This window comes from Lithobates pipiens, unplaced genomic scaffold (genome assembly GCF_037356315.1).
Source record: "Lithobates pipiens isolate NorthernLeopardFrog02 unplaced genomic scaffold, aLitPip1_a1.2 Scaffold_13, whole genome shotgun sequence".
NCBI classification, from domain to species: Eukaryota; Metazoa; Chordata; class Amphibia; order Anura; family Ranidae; genus Lithobates; species Lithobates pipiens.
Window position 1 is genome coordinate 247,742,135 of NW_027507718.1, and position 23,547 is coordinate 247,765,681.

General features: G+C 44.4%; 1 protein-coding gene across 1 annotated transcript; it reads left to right on the plus strand.

The window, feature by feature from the left end:
* The first annotated feature begins 15,517 nt into the window (after positions 1-15,517).
* LOC143974765 (uncharacterized) lies at positions 15,518-21,440 on the plus strand. The gene is made up of 6 exons (XM_077476481.1): positions 15,518-15,697; positions 15,799-15,866; positions 17,976-18,005; positions 18,553-18,690; positions 18,873-19,031; positions 20,419-21,440. Exons 2-6 carry the CDS (start codon positions 15,813-15,815, stop codon positions 20,629-20,631), a joined length of 594 nt encoding a protein of 197 aa, XP_077332607.1. The 5' UTR covers positions 15,518-15,697; positions 15,799-15,812; the 3' UTR covers positions 20,632-21,440.
* The last annotated feature ends 2,107 nt before the right edge of the window (positions 21,441-23,547 follow it).

The window sequence follows — 23,547 nt, forward strand, 5'->3', positions numbered from 1 at the left end:
ACCGCTATAGGTCCACAATAGATAGGGTTGACGTGCACCACTGCTGACCGCTCACCTATACTGCAGCAGTCCTTCAGCGGTATAGGGACTAAGAGTTTTGTCACAGGGTCATTTAAAAAATGACATGCAGAGGAAGAGGCAGGCCCTTCCGCAGGGGTGGTAGGGGTAGGGCAGGAGCAACAGGCTTGAGCCAAAGTGGGAAGTTGCAGAAGGTGCGTTCAATTACTTTAAAGGATGCACCAGACTTGGTTGAGTGGCTCGCTCAGCCTTACTCTTCTGCACCCTCCTCATCCTCTCGATCTGCACCCTCTTCTTCACTCTCTGCTATGTGCACCCCCAAAGACACTACCACCAACAACACGACCACCACCACCACCACCACATACCTTCCGCTTGAGTCACTGGAATTATTTTCCGATCCATATCAAGAGGACATTTCTGATGCGCAGCCACTCTTGGTATTGGATCAGGAAGAGGAGGTAGCAACAAGCGCTACTCAGCAGTCTGACGCCAGTACCCAGATCAGCCCAAGGAGGAGGTTGGTCCCCGGTGTTGCTGCCTACTCTACTTATAGCGGTGGGGAAGGTGACGTTGATGATGACGTGTCTAGTGATGTCACGTGGGTGCCCACAAGAGAGGAAGAGGAGGGGAGTTCAGAGGGAGATATGGACCAGCAGATAGGGAGGAGAAGCAGCAATGACTTACATTGCACAGCAGGGACAAAGCAGACTGCAAATGTATCAGGAGCGAGTCATCGACCATGTACGGTCACATCTGGCGCTCCCAGGACACCGGCACATGGCTCCGCAGTGTGGGCTTTTTTTAACGTGTCCGCTGCTGACAATAGCGTTGCCATCTGCAATCTTTGCAGTCAACGCGTTAGTCGCGGTAAGCCCAATACTCACCTAGGGACGACCGCCTTAAGAAGGCACATGAGCAGCCATCACCGAGCCCAGTGGGAGCAACGGAACACACAAAGCCACACTGCAGGCTCTCACCGTCCAGCCTCGTCTTCTACTTCTCCTTCTCCTCTCTCCTCACAATTGTCCTCCACTCCACCTTCCATCACGCCAAGCTCACATTTTTCTGCAAAAAGGCAGGCTTCCGTGGGCCTAATGTTTGAGCGTAAAAAAATGATGACGCCGGATAACCCTCTTGCCCAACGGTTGGCGGCTGGCTTGTCAGAACTCATAGCCCGCCAACTACTGCCATATAAACTGGTGGACTCGGAGGCCTTTCGCAAATTTGTGGCCATTGGAACACCACAATGGAAGGTCCCAGGAAGGAAGTATTTCTCAGAGAAGGGCATCCCAGAGCTATATGGCCATGTTCAGCGGCAAGTGAATGTATCTCTGGCACACAGTGTCGGTGCCAAGATACATCTGACCACAGACACGTGGTCTAGCAAACACGGGCAGGGAAGGTATATCAGTTTTACTGCCCACTGGGTGAACCTTCTGACGGCCGTCAAGCATGTAACCCGTGGCACCCGTGTAGATTTGGTTTTACCGCCACGGATTGCATGCAGGCCTGACTCTTCTTCTCCTCCTCCTACTCCATCCTCCTCCCTCTCCTCCTCAGCTGCCTCCTCCTTTTCCGCTGCTAGCGTCTCTTCCACTGCACCGCCCAAGCTCCCCAGAACCTATTCCACATGCCAGGTGAGACGTTGCCATGCCGTGCTGCGTCTGTTGTGCCTGGAAGCAAAGAGCCACACTGGCCCGGCACTCCTTTCAGCTTTGCGTTCACAGGCAGATGAGTGGCTAACACCGCTCAATTTGACAGTTGGTAAAGTGGTGTGTGACAACGGTGCCAATCTGCTTAGCGCATTGAAACAGGGCAAAATCACGCACGTGCCGTGCATGGCACACGTCTTAAACTTGGTCGTGCAGCGATTCCTTGTCAAATACCCTGGGGTCCAGGACATCTTGCGGCAGGCAAGGAAAATCTCGGCCCATTTCAGAAGATCTTACACGGCCATGGCTCGCCTTGCTGACATTCAGCGGCGACACCATCTGCCGGTCAGACGTCTTATTTGCGATTGCCCGACGCGATGGAACTCAACCTTCTATATGCTTGATAGGCTGCTCCAGCAGAAACGTGCAGTTAACGTCTACCTGTATGAACTCTGCGAAAGAAACGGTTCTGGGGAGCTGGGTTTTTTTTCACCGCGCCAGTGGCTGCTCATGCGCGACACATGCAGACTTCTGCGGCCATTTGAGGAGATCACCAAACTGGTCAGTCGCAGCCATGGCGCCATCAGTGACATGGTACCTTATGCCTTCTTTCTGGAGCGTGCATTGCGTCGTGTCATTGATCAGGCTGTGGAGGAGCAGGAGCGGGAAGATGAGGAAGTCGCAATGCTGGATGAATTCCCAGGGGGGGCTACTCTATCTGAGACAAGTCAACAACAGGAGTCTGATGAGGAGTCAGAGGAGGATGGTGCCGGGGCGGATGAGCAGGAGCAAGAAGAGCATGCTTTAAACCTTTCTGGGATCCCTGTTGTGCGAGGATGGGGAGAGGAGAATGAAGAGGACGACATTATCCTGGATGATGAGCAGGAGCCAGGCCACCACACCGCTTCCACTTTAGTGCAAATGGGGGCCTTCATGCTCCAGTGTTTTAATAGGGACCCCCGTATAAAAAGCATGAGGGTCAAGGACCAGTACTGGGTGGCAACGTACTTAGACCCCCGGTACAAACACAAAATGGCGGAAATGTTACCGCCGTCGCAGAGGGCTGTCAGAATGCAGCACTTCCAGGCCTTGCTTCGAGAAATGCTGCATTCTGCTTTTGCGTGCGCTGGCAGAGGAGCAATTCCCACTCCCAGAGAAGGATTTGCGGGTACCAATCCAACAGCGCCTGCAAGAAGAGGCCGGTTTGAAGATGTGTTGGTGACTTCGGATATGAGGTCATTCTTTCAGCCGACCCATCGACAGGTGTCATCCGGATCCAGCATCAGGGAACGCCTAGACCGTCAGGTGTCCGACTACATTGGGTTAACGGCCGATGTGGACGCTCTGAGGAGTGATGAACCCCTAGACTACTGGGTGGGCAGGCTTGACCTCTGGCCAGAGCTTGCCCAATTTGCAATCGAACTGTTGGCTTGCCCCTCATCCAGTGTCCTGTCCGAAAGGACGTTCAGCGCAGCAGGGGGGATTGTGACCGATAAGCGTACTCGCCTAGCTCACCACAGTGTTAACTACCTCACATTTCTAAAAATGAATGAGGCATGGATCTCGGAGGAATTCAACACATGTGATCAGTAGACCATGTATATGTCTATAAACAATTTTTGGAATCAAGCACACAGACCTTCTTAATTCATTTGGCTCACTTCCCTGACCCAAAAAAGCACACCGTACTATATGCCCCTACCCTCCTCTTTGAAGAGGTTGAGCGGTGTCATATTTCTACTGGGGCTGCTTATTATGAGGGGTTCCCACCATCCCTGTGCTGTGCTGACTTCCTCCTGGGTGTTCTTATTATGAGGGGCTCCCACCATCCCTGTGCTGTGCTGACTTCCTCCTGGGGGTTCTTATTATGAGGGGATCACACCATCCCTGTGCTGTGCTGACTTCCTCCTGGGGCTGCTTACGGTGCTGCTGTCAGCGCTGTATGTCACGGAGCTGCTGTCAGCGCTGTATGTCACGGAGCTGCTGTCAGCGCTGTATGTCACGGAGCTGCTGTCAGCGCTGTATGTCACGGAGCTGCTGTCAGCGCTGTATGTCACGGAGCTGCTGTCAGCGCTGTATGTCACGGAGCTGCTGTCAGCGCTGTATGTCACGGTGCTGCTGTCAGCGCTGTATGTCACGGAGCTGCTGTCAGCGCTGTATGTCACGGAGCTGCTGTCAGCGCTGTATGTCACGGAGCTGCTGTCAGCGCTGTATGTCACGGAGCTGCTGTCAGCGCTGTATGTCACGGAGCTGCTGTCAGCGCTGTATGTCACGGTGCTGATGTCAGTGCTCTGTATTACGGTGCTGCTGTCAGTGCTCTGTATCTCCTGCACCCTCTTGTTTGCCTACCCTGGTCCCTGACCTTCCCTCTCCTCCATTGCCTTCATTAGCTCCATAGTCCTGAATTGTCAGAACAATTTCCCAAATAAAAAAAAAATGCTTGTAGTTATCGATCCCAAATTCACCTCATACATGTATTATGCTATTGTCCAGGTGGTGGGACTACGTGCTACCCCCTAATAATTACCCCGTGGCCGCAAATTCGACCTAAAGGTTTGCGAAATTCGCCTCCCATTGAAGTCAATGGAGCCCGCGGCGAACGGTCGTTTTCGCGAACGTTTGTGTCCGTTCGCGTTTCGCGTTCGCGAAACGTCCCGTCGGAAGTTCGTCCATCACTAATCCCTACCTTAAATCCTCCCTCTGCACTAAAATTCAGAAAACTAACTTTAAGGTTCCTAATCGTTGGTATCTGACTCCCTCTCGCTTGAGTAAATGTTCCCCTTCTTCCTCGGATCGGTGCTGGTGCTGCGATGAGGAGGAGGGTACTTTACTCCATGTTTTCTGGACATGCTCTAGACTGAGGGGGTTTTGGGACGAGGTCCGCCACATTACCCAGCAATTCACGGACTACGAGATTCCGAATGAGGCGGCCTTCTTCTTGCTTCACCACTCCCCGACTGCCGTCCAGAAATATAGGAAGTCCCTGGTCTGCCACCTTCTTAATGGGGCTAAAGCATGCATCCCTCTACACTGGAAGCAAAGCTCCCCCCCCCCGACTGTGGCACACTGGTTGAGTAAAGTGGAGGACGTACGGAGACTGGAAGACGTGATTCTCACGGCACAACATAAACAAGAAACTTTCAAGAAGACCTGGGATAGCTGGTGCATGTTCATATTTTCGGCAGAGGGTCAATGCCTATTGGCATCCTGAGCCTTCTTCGCTATCTGGCGCAGGAGGTTGGCTGGGGTCACTGTCATATCCATGTCTATCCCTACCTTATTAATCTTCCCTATGCTTTCTCTCTACTTTTCCTATTCCTCCCCACCTCCTTCCCTTTTCTGACCCCTCTGTGTCGCTCCTCTTTGTCTTTGACTTCTGTTCTCTTTTTGTCCCGCGCTCCTTCTCTCTAGGAGTTTGGGACGTCCCCCCCCCCTCTCTTATGTATAGAGGGGGGGCGCAGGGGTCGACTCTTGCACCAGCACAATCCGAACGAGCTTTGACAAGGGCTAAGTTAAATATTTTCCTTCCTCCTTTCAGTTGCATGTACATCGAGAGACTAATTGTTTATTTCTTGTCTCATGACCTGGTTTTTGTACTACTTCTCTTGTAACCATAGCCCTGTATGTATGTTTTATTATGTGTGCTGGGGAGCTTTGACCCCCTTTGGAATTGAATAAAATATATATTTGAAAAAAAAAAAAAGTCCTGCCTACAACTGTGGTTATTAAGCCTAACATCAACCTGTTCTGCAAAGGTAAGCAAATTAGTGGGGGGACGGTAGTGTGGAGTGTGCAGGTGGGCCCAGAAGGAATTACAGCTTGGCGTGCAGAGGTGAACAAGGAGGGGATGTATAGAGGTAAGGTGCAAAGATAAGCAGAGGAAGCAGGTAGAGTTAAAGGGGTGGAGGGTTGGAGTGGATAGAATAGTTTGGGAGGTTCGGGCCTCAGTGGTCAGCAGGGGTTATAGGATGCAAAGGTGTACTGACAGGATGGATAAAGATGTAGGTCACGCGTAGGGCAGCCCAATTATTTCAATGGGCTGCTCTATGTGCTAGAAATGTAGATGAAAGTCCCTAATGCTTTTTCAAAATCACACGGTACCACAGCACATGTCAAACAGATGAGGGTGTCATTAAAAATTAATGGCACTTCTGTGTATCTGCTAAAGGGCAGCATGTTTCTTTGGTTTTAGGAAAGCGATGTTGAATGCGTTCCTGGCACACACGAATGTGAACGCAGGCTAAATGTCTCAGTTAAATTGGTGGTCAGTGTAAATCTTCTCATTACATTGGGGCTTGGTGTACAATACTTTCATTCACACTAGTGGCCAGTGTGAAGGTCCCCCTTACATTGATGATCAGTGTAAATCCCTCCTTACATTGGTGGTCAGTTTAAATCCCTCCTTACATTGGTGGTTATTGTGAATACTCCTATTACATTAGTAGTCAGTGTAAATCCCTCCTTACATTGGTTGTCAGTGGAAATCTTCTCATTACATTGGAGCTTGGTGTACAATCCTTTCATTCACACTAGAGGCCAGTGTGAAGGCCCTCTTACATTGGTGATCAGTGTGAAGGCCCCCTTACATTGGTGATCAGTGTAAATCCCTCTTTACATTGGTGGTCAGTGTAAATCCCTCCTTACATTGGTGGTTACTGTAAATAACATTTTTCCTTTTAAAAAAAATAACTAAGATGTAATACCGGGCACCTGATTGGCTGAAGGCAGAGACGATCCCATTGGCCACCTAGCAGAACAGGAAAAGGACATGCACGGAGGACAGAGGAGCCATCGCCGCACTGCCCGTCCCACAGCTGACCACCTGACCCGCCACCACAATGGGGTAAGTTCCGGGCAGACAGCAGGCAGAGAGTGCGTGGGCGGGGGAACACAGTGGCTGCATATTATTGGCACAGAGGCTGCAACTGATGGGGTATAGTTGGCTGCATTTGATGGGCACAGAGGCTGCATATGATGGGCACAGAGGCTGCATTTGATGGGCACAGTGGCTCCATACTATTGGCACAGAGGCTGCAATTGATGGGGTACAGTTGGCTGCATTTGATGGGCACAGAGGCTGCATATGATGGGCACAGTTGGCTGCATATTATGGACACAGTTGGCTGCATATGATGGACACGGTTGGCTGCATATGATGGGCACAGATGGCTGCATTTGCTGGGCACAGAGGCTGCATATGATGGGCACATTTGGCTGCATATGATGGGTAGAGTGGCTGCATATGATGGGCAGAGTGGCTGCATATGATGGGCATGGTGGCTGCATTTGATGGCACAATGGCTGCAATTGATAGGACAGTGGCTCCACTTGATGGCACAGTGGCTGCAGTTGATGTTTTTGTTTCAGTATTTTTCTGAATTTTCCAGTTCGTTTGCGCCCCCCCCCCCAAAAAAAAAAAAATCTTGAGCACCAGCCACCACTGGTCTGGACATCTGTAGGAATAAACATTGCCCCATTTTTGGTGTCAGTGGGAGGAGCTGTGCCCCATCATTGGAGCCATTTGGCTCCATTGTTGATATCATGGGGAGGAATTGTGCCCCATCCTTGGTGTCACTGGGAGGAATTGTGCCCCATTGTTGGTCTCTTTGGGAGGAATTCTGCCTCTTCATTTGTGTCAGAGGTGGGAATTATGCCCCATCGTTGGTATCAGTGGATGGAAATAGTGCCCCAAGGGCCGGATAAAAGCAAGCAAAGGGCCACAGTTTTGAAACCACTCATCTAAACCATTCCATTGCAGCTCTGGCTGTATGTTTAGGGTCTTTATCCTGCTGGAAGGTGAACCTCGTCCCAAGTCTAAAGTCTTTTGCAGACAGGTTTTCTTCTAAGATTGCCCTGTATTTGGCCCATCCATCTTCCCATCAACTCTGACCAGCTTCCCTGCCCCTGCTGAAAAAAACATCCCCACATTATGATGCTACCACCACCATGTTTCACAGTGTGTTCAGGGTGATGTGCAATGTTAGTTTTCCGTCACACATAGCGCTTTGCTTTTAGGCCAAAAAGTTTAAATTTGGTTTCATCTGACCAGAGCACCTTCTTCCACATGTTTGCTGTGTCCCCCACACCCCAAACTGCAAATGGGAATTCTTATGGCTTTCTTTTTGTCACTTTTCCATAAAGGCCAGATTTGTGGAGTGCCTGACTAATAGTTGTCCTGTAGACAGATTCTCCCACCTAAACTGTGGATCTCTGCAGCTCCTTCAGAGTTACCATATGCCTCTTGGCTGCTTCTCTGATTAATGCTCTACTTACCCGGCCTCTCAGTTTAGGTGGACGCCCATGTCTTGGTAGGTTTACAGTTGTGCCATACTCTTTCGATTTTCAGATGATTGATTGAACAGTGCTCCATGAGATTTTCAAAGCTTGGGATATTTTTTTTATCTAACCCTGCTTTAAACTTCTCCACAACTTTATCCCTGACCTGTCTGGTGTGTTCCTTGATCTTCATAATGCTGTTTGTTCATTAACCACTTGCTTACTGGGCACTTAAACACCTTCCTGCCCAGACCAATTTTCAGCTTTCGGTGCTCTCACACTTTGAATGACAATTACTCAGTCATGCAACACTGTACCCAAATGAATTTTGTGTCCTTTTTTTCCCACAAATAGAGCTTTCTTTTGGTGGTATTTGATCACCTGTGGGGTTTTTATTTTTTGCGCTATAAATGAAAAAAGACCGAAAATTTTGAAAAAAAACGCATATTTCTTTGTTTCTGTGACAGAATTATGCAAATTATTAATTTTTCTTCATAAATTTTGGCCACAATTTATACTGCTACATATCTTTGGTAAAAATAACCCAAATTAGTGGATATTATTTGGTCTTTGTGAAAGTTATAGAGTCTACAAGCTGTGGTGCGAATCGCACAAAATTGATCACATCTGATGTACTGGTGGCCTATCTCGCTTCTTGTGACCCGAACAAGTCAGGAAAGTACAAATACCCCCCAAATGACCCCTTTTTGGAAAGTAGACATTCCAAGGTATTTAGTAAGAGGCATAGTGAGCTTTTTGATGTTGTCATTTTTTTCCCACAATTCTTTGCAAAATGAAGATTTTTCATTTTTTTTATTTTTCTCCACAAAATTGTCATTGTAATAGGTTATTTCTCTCACGTGGCATGTGTATACCACAAATGACACCCCCCAAAAAATTCTGCTACTCCTCCTGAGTATTACAATACCACATGTGTGGGACTTTTTCACAGCCTGGCCACATAGAGAGGCCCAACATGCAGGGAGCGCCATCACGTGTTCTAGAAGCATAAGTTACACATCTAACTTGTTGACTACTTATTACACTTTTGAAATACCAGGACAATGACACCTGACACTGATGACAGATGGCACTGATACGTGGCAATGATGACACTTATACGTGGCACTGATGACACGTGGCACTGATGACAGATGGCACTAATATGTGGCACTGATGACAGATGACACTAATATGTGGCACTGATGACACGTGGCACTAATACGTGGCACTGATGACACGTGGCACTAATACGTGGCACTGATGACACGTGGCACTAATACGTGGCACTGATGACACGTGGCACTAATACGTGGCACTGATGACACGTGGCACTAATACGTGGCACTAATACGTGCCACCGGTGACAGATGGCACTAATACGTGGCACCAATAACGCGTGACACTGATGACAGATGGCACTGATAAGTGGCATTGATGACACGTGACACTGACAACAGATGGCACGTGACACTGACAGGTGGCACTGATGACAAATGGCACTGATACGTGGCACTGATGACAGATGGCACTAATACGTGGCACTGATGACAGATGGCACTATGTGGCACTAATAACACGTGGCACTGATGACAGATGCCACTTATACTTGGCACTGATGACAGATGGCACTGGGGACAAATGGCACTGACAACAGGTGGCACTGGGGACAGATAGCACTGCGGGCAGGTGGCACTGGGGTGGGGTGGATTGCACTGGGGTGGATGGCACTGGGGCGGATGGCACTGGGGCAGGATGGCACTGGGGCGGATGGCACTGGGGAGGATGGCACTGGGGCGGATGGCACTGGGGCAGGATGGCACTGGGGCAGGATGGCACTGGGGGGGGGCATGGCACTGGGGGGGGATGGCACTGGGGGAGGATGGCTCTGGGGGAGGATGGCACTTTTTTTTAAACTTTTTTTTTACACTTTTTTTTTTTTTTTTGCTTCTGTACACTGACGGCTGCTGCAGCCATTCTTCTCTCCCCTCTCACACGCTGTCTGTGTGAGGAGGGAGAGCGGCGCTGAGAGATGATCTCATATGTTTACATATGAGATCATCTCCCATTGGACACGCCGATCACGCTGTAAACGGCCGCTGTGATTGGCCGTTTACAGCGATCTGTGTTTGCCTGTCCCCGGGGGACACGGCAAACACAGAACTTCTGCGGCGCGCATTGCGGAAGTAAACACCAGGCCGTCCAGGGACGGCCAGGCGAAGGAAGCCGCCCGCTCTAAGGCCGTCATTCGGCTATAGGGCGGGTGGGAAGCGGTTAAGGTTCTCTAATAAACCTCTTAAGGCTTCACAGAACATCTGTATTTATGCTGAGATTAAATTACACACAGGTGGACTCTATTTACTAATAAGGTGACTTCTGAAGGCAATTGGTTCCACTAGATTTTAGTTAGGGGTATCAAAGTAAAGGGGGCTGAATACAAATGTGTGCAACACTTTTCAGATATTTATTTGTAAAAAAAATTGATAACCATTTATCATTTTCCTTCCACTTTACAATTATGTGCGACTTTGTGTTGGTTTATCACATAAAATCCCAATAAAATACCTTTACGTTTTTGGTTGTAACATGACAAAATGTGGAACATTTCAAGGGGTATGAATAATTTTTGAGGGCAGTATACTTACCTGTTCTGTGCAGTTGCACATAGCAGTCCTGATCCTTCTCCTCCCAGGTCCCTCACCAGCGATCCTGGCCCCTACCCTCATGCTGAGTGCTCCCGGAACCTGAGCAAAGCCACTGTTCTGTGTGTCCATTCAGACACCAAGCTGCAGCTCAGCCTGACCCCTCTCTCTTCTCATTGGCTCACTGGCTGTGATTGACAGTGGCTTCAATGAGGAGGAAAAGTACCCAGGGAGCCGAAGCTGTCGTGCACATCACTGAATCGCAATGGGGCTGCTGCACACAGAAGTTTTTTTTAACCTTCATGCATAGAATGTAGCTTGCAAGTAATAAATGTACTTGTATAATAGAAAAAATATTATTTTATTTTCAATTGAGTTAAAAAATCATTGATAAAAACAGCAATATCAAAAGGTGGGAAGAAAGGAAAGATGAAAAAAGGGGAACAACAACATGGTGTACACAAAATTGTGCATGATAGATGTCCAATCAGGGCCGCCGATAGAAATCATGGGGCCCTGTACAGCCTACCTGACAGGGCCCCCTTCAGCTCCACCCTGGCCCCGCCCCTGGCTCCACCCATTGCCCCTCCCAAGACCCCGCCTTGAAACAAAGTGTAGGTTTGTCTACAAGTGATATTTGTTTTTCTCCAGCCAGTTATAGGTTTGATTATCCAAAAGAAATACTGTTTTCAGATGAGAACAGACCTCTTTAATATCTATATGTAATACATAATAAGTATTGGCAGGGTATGTATTGCAGAGTATTGGCGGGGTAAGTATTGCAGAGTATTGGCGGGGTAAGTATTGCAGAGTATTGGTGGGGTAAGTATTGCAGAGTATTGGCGGGGTAAGTATTGCAGAGTATTGGCGGGGTAAGTATTGCAGAGTATTGGCGGGGTAAGTATTGCAGAGTATTGGCGGGGTATGTATTGCAGAGTATTGGCGGGGTATGTATTGCAGAGTATTGGCGGGGTAAGTATTGCAGAGTATTGGTGGGGTAAGTATTGCAGAGTATTGGCGGGGTAAGTATTGCAGAGTATTGGCAGGGTATTTATTGCCATAGAAAAGAAAGCCTGAAGGCATACGATGATCGGTGGAGGAGAATCTTTTTTTTTTTTTTTTTTTTTTTTAATACATAAAAATTAACTTTGCAGTTCAGGTTGCCCGGGCCCCCCTGCTGGTCAGGCCCGGTACAGCAGGGCCAGTTGTACTGGCCTATCAGCGGCCCTGTGTCCAATATGACATAGACATTGAACAATGCACAAGCAATAGGTCTGTGAATGCTACTGTTAAGGATAATCCCAACGTGTTTCAATCATAGTTTTGTATTCAATCTTCTTCAAGGGGATATAGACATCTTTGATAAAGAAAGTGTTTTAATGGCCAGAGCAAAAATACAACACATCACGCCAGGATACTCTCACGGTGGTCAACCATCCAAGGGGTGGGCAAGGAGTCTAATTCTATCTACAAGAGGTCACACTTCATTAGGTGTGCAGGGGTGGAGGGAGTCACAGGTGCTCATACAGTGTATATGGTGTTTTATTTTATCATATGTAAGTCAAAGGTAACATGTATCAGTCTATCCAGTATGTCAAAACAACCAGCAGGTTATATGTTTATCACAAGATTAGTGGTATCATCAGTGCGTCACCATTATAGCACACACGTGTGGACGCCATCTATCACTACATAATCCTGCCCTGACATTGTCCAATGTGTTGTTTGCATAGGATAGCAAATTGGCAAACTCACTCTCTGGACAAAATAGAATTGGATAGACAGCAATAAAGAAGAGGGGCCTTTAACAACTTGATTTGGTTGCTCAATGACCAGAGCATTTTTTGCGATACGGCACTGCGTCCTTTTAACCAATAGTTGCACGTCGTGCGACGTTGTACCCAAACAAAATTGACATACTTTTTTTCCCCACAAACAGAGCTTTCTTTTGGTGGTATTTGATCATCTCTGAGGTTTTGAAAAAAATACAATATTTTGTACTTTTTGCTATAATAAATATCCATCATTTAAAAATTCATTTAAAAAAGATTTAAAAATATCCATCATTTTTGTTAATACAAATTGCAATAAGCGTATATTGATTGGTTTGCGCAAAAGTTATAGCATCTACAAAATAGGGAATAGATTTATGGAATTTTTATTATTATTATTATTTTTACTAGTGATGGTGCCGATCTGCGATTTTTATCGTGACTGCGACATTATGGCGGACACATTGGACACTTTTGACACATTTTTGGGATGATTGACAATTATACAGCGATCAGTGCAATAAAAATGCTCTGATTACTGTATAAATGTCACTTGCAGGGAAGGGGTTAACACTGTGTTCCCTGACTGTGTGTTCTAACTGTAGGGGGAGGGGACTGACTAGAGGGCATGACAGATCATGGTTCCAAGCTATTAGGCACTCATGATCTGTCACTCATCACAAAACAGAACAGGGATTTGTGACACGTCCCTGTTCTGCCTCTCGTGCCTGAGATCGCTCATGGCCGGTGGTCATCGCAACTGTTGGCCACGAGCATCGGCACCCCTGCAGTGCAGCGGGCGCGTGTGCGTGCCTCCGGCGGCTATCCCGCTTAAAGAAGCCGACGTATAGCTACAATGGCTCGCGGAATTGTGCCAACCTGCCGCAGTATAATGACGGCGGCTGGTAGGCAAGCAGTTAAGCTGAATGCAGCAATCTGTATCTTGTAGCAACTGCTGTCTCCTATAGCAACAACTTTATTCACAGTATTCCACGGTAGATATTCAAGCTCAGCTCACAGATACCTGCTGTATTCTTCAAGCTTCACCCACAGCTACCCGCTGGGTTCCTCAGACTCACAGCCACCTGCTGGATCCCTCAAGCTTATCTCACAGCTACACTGCTGTTCTTCTCTTCAAGCTTTACTTACAGCTACCCACTGTAGTTCGTGGATGAGTTCTCTCTTGAAGCTTTCCCAGCTACTTCACAGTCCCGGACTGATGAAGAGTCTCCTCTGGTACTCAGAACTCCATCCCTTTACACCTGCCTCCGACAACAAGAGTGGCTGACCCTCTGTCAACTTCTTCTCCCTCTCCCTTGCCTCCAGGCAGCGATCAGGCTCCCCTCAGGCTGAGCCCCTTTACACGTGGTTAGGCCCCAGTCTTGGGGCCTACACCTTGACTGATGCTCCACACACACCCACCCAAGCCACAACCCAGGTGGAAAGAAGCCCGATCAGCTGACTCTCTCCAAATAAATAGCCTCTCCCAGCAGCCTCTGTGGCCCAAAGAAACTCCTGCTAATTGGCTGAGAAAAGTATATTCACTCATAACCTGAATTCTCTGTAATCTATAATACTAATGCCAAAGGTAACAGTGCCACCTATTGACAAAAGAGAGAAATCACAATTGAACCAATTTGATCAAAAAACTACAAATTAGCCAGGCTAGTTACCACCTAGCACACCTAACTTTACTAGCAGCCCTGTTTAGGATGTGGGTGCCACATGTGTGCATAACAATGATAACTGTATACTGTGTGCTGTTTTTACTAAGCCACGTGCCCATTTTTACTCTCTGCATTGCAGGGAAAAAAAAAACTGCACATTGCTGCTGCCTGTAGAGAGCCCTGAGTTGTTTACCAACACAGAGCTCTCTTCTGTCATTTGCTCAGCTGGTCAGTGGGTTCCAATCATAAATCATTGGCCAGGACCCATTGATTGGCTTGTGCTGTAGCGAATGACATTCCCATTCCTTCCTGTTTGCAATGTGTACACTGCACCATCCTGCGCTCTATACCATACACTCAAAAAGTATATGAGCCTTTTTTTCTGGGACATATTCAGGCGTTTTTTGGTCCATTAGTCTTCAGTAGGAGCCACTGTAAATGTGTTAACCCTTGTACACACGGTCGGACATTCCGACAACCAAATCCGTCGGATTTTGTCCGACGGATTTTATCCGAAACTGTTGCATACACACGGTCGGACAAAGTTGATGGAAAATCCGATCGTTCAGAACGTGATGATGTTATTTCGTTACGACGGGACTACGTTCAGGCTAGTAGCCAATAGCTTTGGTCTAGGAATTTGATCTGAGCATGCGTGGCACTTTCTCCGATCGAATTCTCTACACATGATCGGACAAGGTCCGATCGGATCATGTTGTCGGAAAGTTTTTTAGCCAAGCTGGAAAACTATGTCAGTCGGATATTCCGACGGAAACAGTCCGATGGAGCACACACATGGTCGGATTATCCGACAACACGGTCCGATCGGACATTTTCCGTCGGAATGTCTGACCGTGTGTACAAGGGCTAAGCCTGAAGAACTCCTCTCCTGTTATATAACTGCTCTCTTCACCTTCCCAGTTTAGGAAACAAACTCCTAAAGCTTGATTCACATGCAAAAACGCCTGTAAAATACCTATAATATGCCTAAAAAAACTCTTTAAACTCCTATGCTCTCCACAGGTGTAAATAGACGCTTATGGCCAAAATGTGAGTGTGGAAATGAATTTAAAGCTGTAGTTATATTTCTTTTTCTCTGTAGGTTTTCGTTTTATTGCAAAAAGTCAAGGTGCTTGTATGTTGTAATTTGTCTTTTTTAATCCGATGTAATAATTCAGAGCTTACATTTCTGGTGGCTAGACTGTATTAGTCATTACAAATCCTGCATTTAATTCCAGGAAATTTAAAGAGGTAAGTACCTTGACCACAAAAGTCACCTATTCAGAAAAATCGAAAGATAATAAAATCACTGTTTAAACTGCCTACGTATTGCTAAATAGTATGCATCGGAATAAAACTAGTTAATTACACTGTACATCAACAATAATGTTAGTGTAGACGACTTTGCTTTCTGTTGACAGAAATACCACAAAACCAAGGGGAAGTGTGGGTGAGTGTGGGCAGGTCAGGTGGTGAGAAACCTCACCGTGTCACTCTCCAAGTCTGGTGATGATTGGATGATGCTGCCTGTAGAAACTGTTTAAATTCTCCTACTCCTGAGCCCTTACACAGCAAAACATTGCATCTGATTTCGCAGAATCACTGCTCAATAGTGCAGGAGAGCTTCTTACATTTTGCAGTATCATCTGGATTGGAGATCAGCCAAGGTAAGACATCAGCTTCGTCCGCTGATCATTTCACTGCTTTCATTCCATTTATTTCAACACATACTTATGCATGGTATTAATATTCATTTTTCATTTTTCAGATATTGATTGAAAGATGAAAACTGCTGTGTTCATCGTGTGCCTTGTCGGCTTGGCCTATGCATATCCCGTGAGTATCTATAGATCATATACGGTTTATAAAATTATTTTTTGTGGGCAAAAGAATCCTGGAGTCAAGTATATTTAAGATCATATTTTTATTGTATAAGGTACAGCTTTTAGAGTGAATGTTTGCCTCTAATAATAAGTACGTCATGCTATAAGCAATGCAGTCAGAAATGAATAAGCAAGTCAGATCTGCAGTGAAAAAAACAAATGTGATGCTTGTTTTAACCTTTTAAATGTTGTTTGCTTTGCATTGATAAAGTTTGGTTACTGTACATATAAAAGAAGGGTAGTAACAGGGTAACAACTGCTTGTGGCTGTAACATGGGCCCACCAGTGGTCTTTACTCCCCTACTCATCTAGTGTTTTAGCATCACCTTAACACTATATATTCAACACCTTTAGGAGATACGGCTCATAAAGATATAACTGCCATTTGAGGTATTCTGAATTGATGCAGATTTGCTATAAAATATTGTGATAACTAACACGCTTTTATGTGCAATAGGCTCAATTCATAAAGCAAACACACCAGGCTAAGGACACCTATTATCAAAAACATTTTAGTTTTATATAGAAAAGTCCGAGGAGACTTAAACATTACAGTTAAATGACTGAAAATAGAGACCAGTGTCCTTGTGATAAAGCTTGAAAATTGAGCCTTATTTTTACTAGGATTTGTTTGCATCTCTAATCTGTCCCATATTTTCTCAAACTCACCTACTAGTGGCAATAGAATAAATAGGATTAAGCTGCAACTCGATAAGGCAGCCATTCTCAACCAGGGTTTTGTGGAACCCTAGGGAAGCCTTTTTTTAACCAAGGTGCCCAGGCACCCTGGGGTGCCTTCAGATTTCTGCAGGGGTGCCTTGGCAAAATGCGTAAAAATTGCCCCAAAATTGTATACAAGCCAGTGGGTGGATGAAGCCTGCCTTTTAATTACACAAAGCCACAGGTTTTCATTGTGCACCATTACAACCTTCCACTCGTTGGGTGCTATCCTTATTTACCACTTCCCTGCCCTTCTCCATCAGCACTGGGGTCATATTAGCTGAGTGAGAGAGAAGAGAAACATTGGAATACTAGTAAGTGCCAGTGCCTGTGTTGTGGGAGAATAAATTACCTCTGACATTGAGTGTGTGGATGCTGCTAGGTTATGTATACTTTTTGGTTTAGTTTTTTTATATTTTAGAATGGGGTGCCCCAAGAGTAAGTATAATTTTAAAGGGTACCTTGACTGTTAAAAGGTTGAGAAACACAGCGTTGCCTAGGGGCTTCTTGAGCAGTGACTAACTGACCTCCTCTCTGATGGCACCGGCATGGTTCAAGGTCCAATACCACTTTCTAGAGCCAGTGCCATGGCTGCAAGGGTGTCATTCTAACCACCGCCTGTAACGGGGACATTCTTCCCACTTACCACCACCATTTTTCCCAATGACCCTAGATGGACTAATCTTACTAGAGGCTCCCTGAGATTTGAAAAAAATTGTATTGGTTTCTCTGCAGTAAAAATATTGAGAAAGGCTAGGATAAGGTGAAAGACAGGCATAGATATATACTACATTTTGCCTGCAGTAGTTACATTAAAGGTCATTTATCATAGGTGTTTAGTCAAGACAAAATTGTATAGCATGAGAGCCCCCCAATTAAGGAGCATCCTGGACATGCTGCTTACTTCCATGTCATTATGGGAAACAGTATTGATTTGCAGGTCAGCAGGAGGAACCAGTGAGAGTTGCAGGTTACCCACAAAATGGACATTCCTTGAAGTGTTTGTTTCCCAGCAGACTTCTTGACGGGGATTGACTTCTAATGAATAGAGTGGTGTTCAAATCACCTTAATAATATACTGTATAATTGTATTCTATATATATCAAATTCACTATTCATTCTTCTTTGCTATAGAAGTAAATTTGTACATACCTGCATACTGGTTTTGTTTTCTGCCTATACTGTGTAAGAACACTGTAGTGTCTCTGTTATTTTACGTGCTCATTTTTAATTTGTACATTCAATATGATTCAAAAATGAGGTGAAGTTTGAAAACCATCTTACAGACAGGGTGTTCTCTTATCAGATAACATTTGTAATATAATTTTTCTTTTGCTTTTAGACATCATCAGACTCAAACTCTTCTCCCGTGGTTAGTATTATGATACAATCTTTTTTTTTTTTTTTTTTTCTTGCAGGACCAATGTCACATAATACAAGCCTTGTCTATTTTTCCCTATACATTTCTGTGTTTCCATTACGCCTTTGTTTATGAGGTCCACTTCAGTTGCCTTATAGTTGCCCAACCAAAATGTTTAGATCCATTTATTGGTTTAAATTATAGTACATACATTCTATAACTACAATTCCTGAGTTCATGCACAGGAGCCCCCAGCATGCTGTTTTCGTGGGAGGGCTGTCAAGGTTTGGTCTTCATTCTATCAGTGGACCACTACTTATGGAAGTTCTAACACTGTCTGGGTATCATTATTCTTCTTTTTTCCCATGTGTCAAGGTTTGGTCTTCATTCTATCAGTGGACCACTACTTATGGAAGTTCTAACACTGTCTGGGTATCGATTATTCTTCTTTTTTCCCATGTGTCAAGGTTTGGTCTTCATTCTATCAGTGGACCACTACTTATGGAAGTTCTAACACTGTCTGGATATCAATTACTCTTCTTTTTTCCCATGTTTGTAGGATTCACCTGAAAGCCACGATACTTCTTCATCAGAAGAGTTCACCATCACCATCCCCCCTGCAGTAAGCATTACACTGGAGCCCTCAACCGATCAACCAAGAGGTGACAGCCTGCGTCTTAGACGTGTTTTAAGACAGGTAAATGTAACAAGGATAAACAGTGTCTACACTCTGGAAAGACTGCTTTAGACAAAGAAATTTTGAATCCTAGAATTATACCGCATTCATAGTTATACATGAGACTAGGCACTTATGATATATGCACTTCTAATTACATGTGTTACAGTTTTTAATCGCATGTGTTAATATTTTTCCCATAGCTTGCATCTTCAAGTGAAAGTCACAGTAATTCTATCTCAATCTCAATCAATGACTCCTCCTCTGAAGAAGAAGTATTAACAACTGTTCCTACCATTAATGAGACAACAGATGGTCAAGCACTGACAAAAAGCCTGCGCCGCAAACGTGCCGCTGGACAGGTAATACGCCTCATGATTGAATGATGATATATAATTGATCACAGTAGTGATAAACATGCAAAGTACTACAATTCACACATCCCTTTTATACTTTTTAAATGTTATCGTACTAAAAAAAACATAAATTCATTTTAGTACACAATATAATTGACACTTTTTTCCTCACTCTGGTATCACCCTGCATGCTAGAGTGAGAGAAATAGCTCAGGGTTCATCATTTATATTAAAAATGAAAGGATGATTTTGTGTCCAGTAAATAGATACCACACATATTAAGCCTTTAAACTGTGTGTGCTCGCAAAAGAGCAAAATACCCGAAATTGGCCGTAGGGATTGCTTGAAAGACCTTTACTTTAAAAAAATTAGGAACCTAGAATTATTTCTCCCACTCTGGCATGCAGGGCCAAATAGGTGTTGTACAATTGTAGATTATGCATGCGTGCCCTGCGCACATTTGAATTCATGCGTGGTGGGGGGGGGGGGGGGTGGAGATTTTAAAGTATACCTCGAGGCAAAACTTTATTTTAGTTTGGATAGAGTGGAGATGGATTAGAACACTTGCTAGGTTTTTATTGCTACCTCTGCCCCATTAGGGAAATTCACCCACTCCTGTTTACCATTATCATCAAAAGTGGAAGCAAAAAAAAATCCCAAATTTTGGGTTGTCCCCAGAACAGTAATAGAGAGGACATTTTCCAATGGGGACACTATTTCTGGTGACCTGGGGGGCTCCAATGGATTCCCTTAATTTGCAAAGATTTCTTCTCACTTCCTGTTATGACTATGGGAGAGGAAGTGATGGCAAATCTCCTCAATTGGACATAGATTGGCAAAAAACCTTCCCTTACTCTTTCCAAAAGTAATTCATTTTTATTTTTGTATCACATTGTAAATGCATAACCACGTTTTATTTATTGTTTTACTTTACTATCACAAGGAGGCCCCCTATATGAGAAAAGTTGACTACCAATGGTGTAAAAGTGTGAAGGTACCTCAGGACTAAGGCCACATTCACACTGGGCATTTTGCCTATGTGCGTCCAGCATTTTAGTGCACCCAGGAGGTGCAGGTGCAGTGTCCAGCCCCTCTGCCTGCATGCTTAAAATGCAGATATTTTGTGCTCTGGGCATTCATCCCATAATGCATAGGGTACCAAATGCAAGTGTCACTCACTACAGCATTTAGTCCTGTCCAGCCGCAGTGTATTTCAGCCTGCCATAGACTTTGCAGACAGTGGGGCTGGACACTGCACCTATTGCTCCAGAGTGCACGCACACAGGCTAAACATCCAACTTATGTTTAGAAATACTGCTCCAACTAAAGCATTAAAGAAGAATCCAGCAATAATTTCATTTTCTTAAGTGTGTTTGTCTTGTATCTGGAACAGAAACCTCACAGCAGCTCCTCAGAGCATTCTTCTGAAAGTACAGCCACCGAGAGCACCAGCAGCCACACATCTGAGAGTTCAGAAGAAGATAGCCACGAGCGCAGCACTAAGCAGAACTTATTGCAGGGTATCCTGGAGACATCTACTGTACCTGACACTTCTGAAGAAAGCTCAGAAGAGAGAACCACAAATACTCCCATCTTCCAGCCCTGAACATGTCAACGGATCATGACATTTATTGTTTCTGCCTTCTGTCTTCTTATTTGAGTGAATGGTTTATGTAATGTAATTAATGCAGTTCACTATTAATATTCTCACATGGACTTCTGCACGTGTTAAAGTAAAGGCTTGCAAGGTATCCAACCTTGTTCTAAATTTAGGATTTACTCCCTCCTATCCTTACAAACTATTATAGTTTCCACATCTGTGAGATATATATATATATATATATATATATATATATATATATATATATATATATGAATATATATATATATATATATATCAGACATGGACATGCTAACTCTAGCCTAATTATGAGACAATGTTAATGTTTTACTGCATGATATCTTGGTTAACACCACCCAGCACTTAAAGTAGATGTGAAATCCCCTAACTGATATAGATTCTTCCCATGAATTTAAATGAGTGGTTTATTGCTTTCCATAGCCAGTATAAAAAAAAATCAGTGTGTATGGGTGGCCTTTATTACTGTATTGGCTCAAAACTGAGCTTCCATGGTAACTTATGGATATGAATGTTTATTGTATCTGCTGCTGATATATAATTGATACATGACTTATAGACTACTTTCATAACACTAGGGACATATGTGCAATTTCCAATACTTTGTGCAATGCAGAAATACACCTCTTTCTACTGCGTGCATTTATACTTGACTGTAATGACTGTGTAGAAATTAAGAAAGTTTAGGCCTCACAATCACTTACATTACTTCCTGTATAATCACCTCAATTCTGTATAATTTTTTTTTTTATCTTAATAAAGATCTATAGACACTATTCTCTTCTGTGTACAGTTGTTATGTTATTATTAGTGGTCTATGATAAAAATCAGAATAGGCAAGTCCTACATGAGCCATTGTGTAACGGGACTTTGTAATAAGTTTATTAATATAATTTTTAAACTTGGAGAAGCTACTGCTGGAATGTTAAGAGCTGAATTTGGGTTCAAGGACATAATTAAAGATATACAGTATCAGCCCCTTTACTGCCACATATAATGCCGTGTACACACAACTGAACACAGACTAGGTCTTCCCGGCTGACTTTTCGGTGGAGTTCCGAAAGACTTTCGAACGAATGAACTTGGTGACACACAAATGGACTAAGTCAGTTTGAAAGTCCGTTTGTTTTGAACGAGATGACATAAGATGGGACTAAAAAAGGAAGTTCAATAGCCAGTAGCCAATAGCTGCCCTTGCATCTTATTTGGTCCATCGGACCAGCATACAGACAAATGGTTTTCCCGATAGGAATGGAGTTCGTTGGACAGATTTGAAACATGTTCTATTTTCTAGGTCCGTCTGATTTTTTTAATGAAAAACGATCCGATTTGCCCACACATGATAGGATTGTCCGACGGAACGGATTCCATTGGACCTAGTCTGCCAGAAAGTCCGGTCGTGTGTACGCGGCATAAGAAGAACAGCAGTGAGCAATCTGATTGTGGTATATTAACAGATTTATTGTGGTGAAAAGACAAATAGCAACTCACATTGTGACAGATGAAAAAGGGCTCATTACATAGTAAGGGCGTCTAATGGACAATCTCACAACAACAGAGAACCTTGAACCACATTAGTAGTACTGGGTAGAAGAATACACCTGGAGTACCAAGAGAACACACCCGGGGGGGGGGGGGGCACCAAACTAAGTGCAGCATTAATAGTACAGAGAATATTGTTCTTTCTCATGCTGCTTTTGAGGGGCAGCACCTGTAAAATTGTCATCATGCTGCTTTTAAGTAGCAGCACCTGGAAAAGCTGTTATCACCTTACTATTTTAAAGAAGGGATTCTGTCTAATTGGAGATTAGCAAATTGATTTGCACAAAACAGAACCTGAATGAGAGAATAAATCCAGTTTTCTCCAAGCTAGTATTAGATGGGCAGCATCAATGAGCTAGCAAACCCAATGCACTCCTGTTTAACTTTGCTAGAAAAATTGATTAATGCACATAAACCGTTAAAGTATTTAATTCCTGACAAATCAAATTGTACAATGGGCCCCCAAAGCTGGGTCCCTAATCCCTGGGTAACCTGTTAACTGGTAGGTTCCATTGAAGAGGTCACATTTTAGCAAATTCTGTTAGCCCTAAACTGACCTGAATTGGCTAATAGGCAAGTTATGGCATTGAAAACTGGTTACTGCTCTTGGGAACATGTACCAATAATATTACAAAACAGTACTACAGTGTAATTTGAGAGTGTATATTTGAGTTATGCCCCATACACACGATCCGCAAAATCGGACGACAGGTAAATTCGACTTTTTCCACTTACTAATCGCAAGTAGAAGTTGAATTGAAGGTTAAGTCATGAAAATTCTCATATGACAGAAAATAAAATCGGAAGTGATGTCATGTGTTGTAGTGTATTTGTATTGTATTTTTGGACAACAACTGTAATAACTAAATGAAAATCGTACGATCTGGAATGGTACGAGGAAAAATTTCGTGCTTGTCAAAAGCAGTATTTTTCGTCTGATTTTCAGATTGTGTGTACAGGTCATTATGAATTGATTCTTTTTCTTCAACAATTGGTTTGGTTTATGTATTAGGTCTGCTTTGAACGGCTGATAGCAATTGACCAACAGTTCAATGAAGCCATTCTTTTTCCTGCTGGTGCAAAACTTTCCTGCTGCTGCACAGTTTTTATCAAATACTCTTTAAAAATTAAGTGAATGCAGATGATTCAGCAGTGTAAAAATCTCCAGCACAGGTAGGTGTGAAGAACGCGGTTTCAGACCTTGGCCACATTCACCAATACGTGACCAATGGCTCGTCAAATCACACGGACAATCCGACAGATTTTGCAGCTGAGGTCTGTCGGACTTTCAAACGAACGGACTTGGCCACACACGATCACTCCAAAAGTCAGACGGATTCG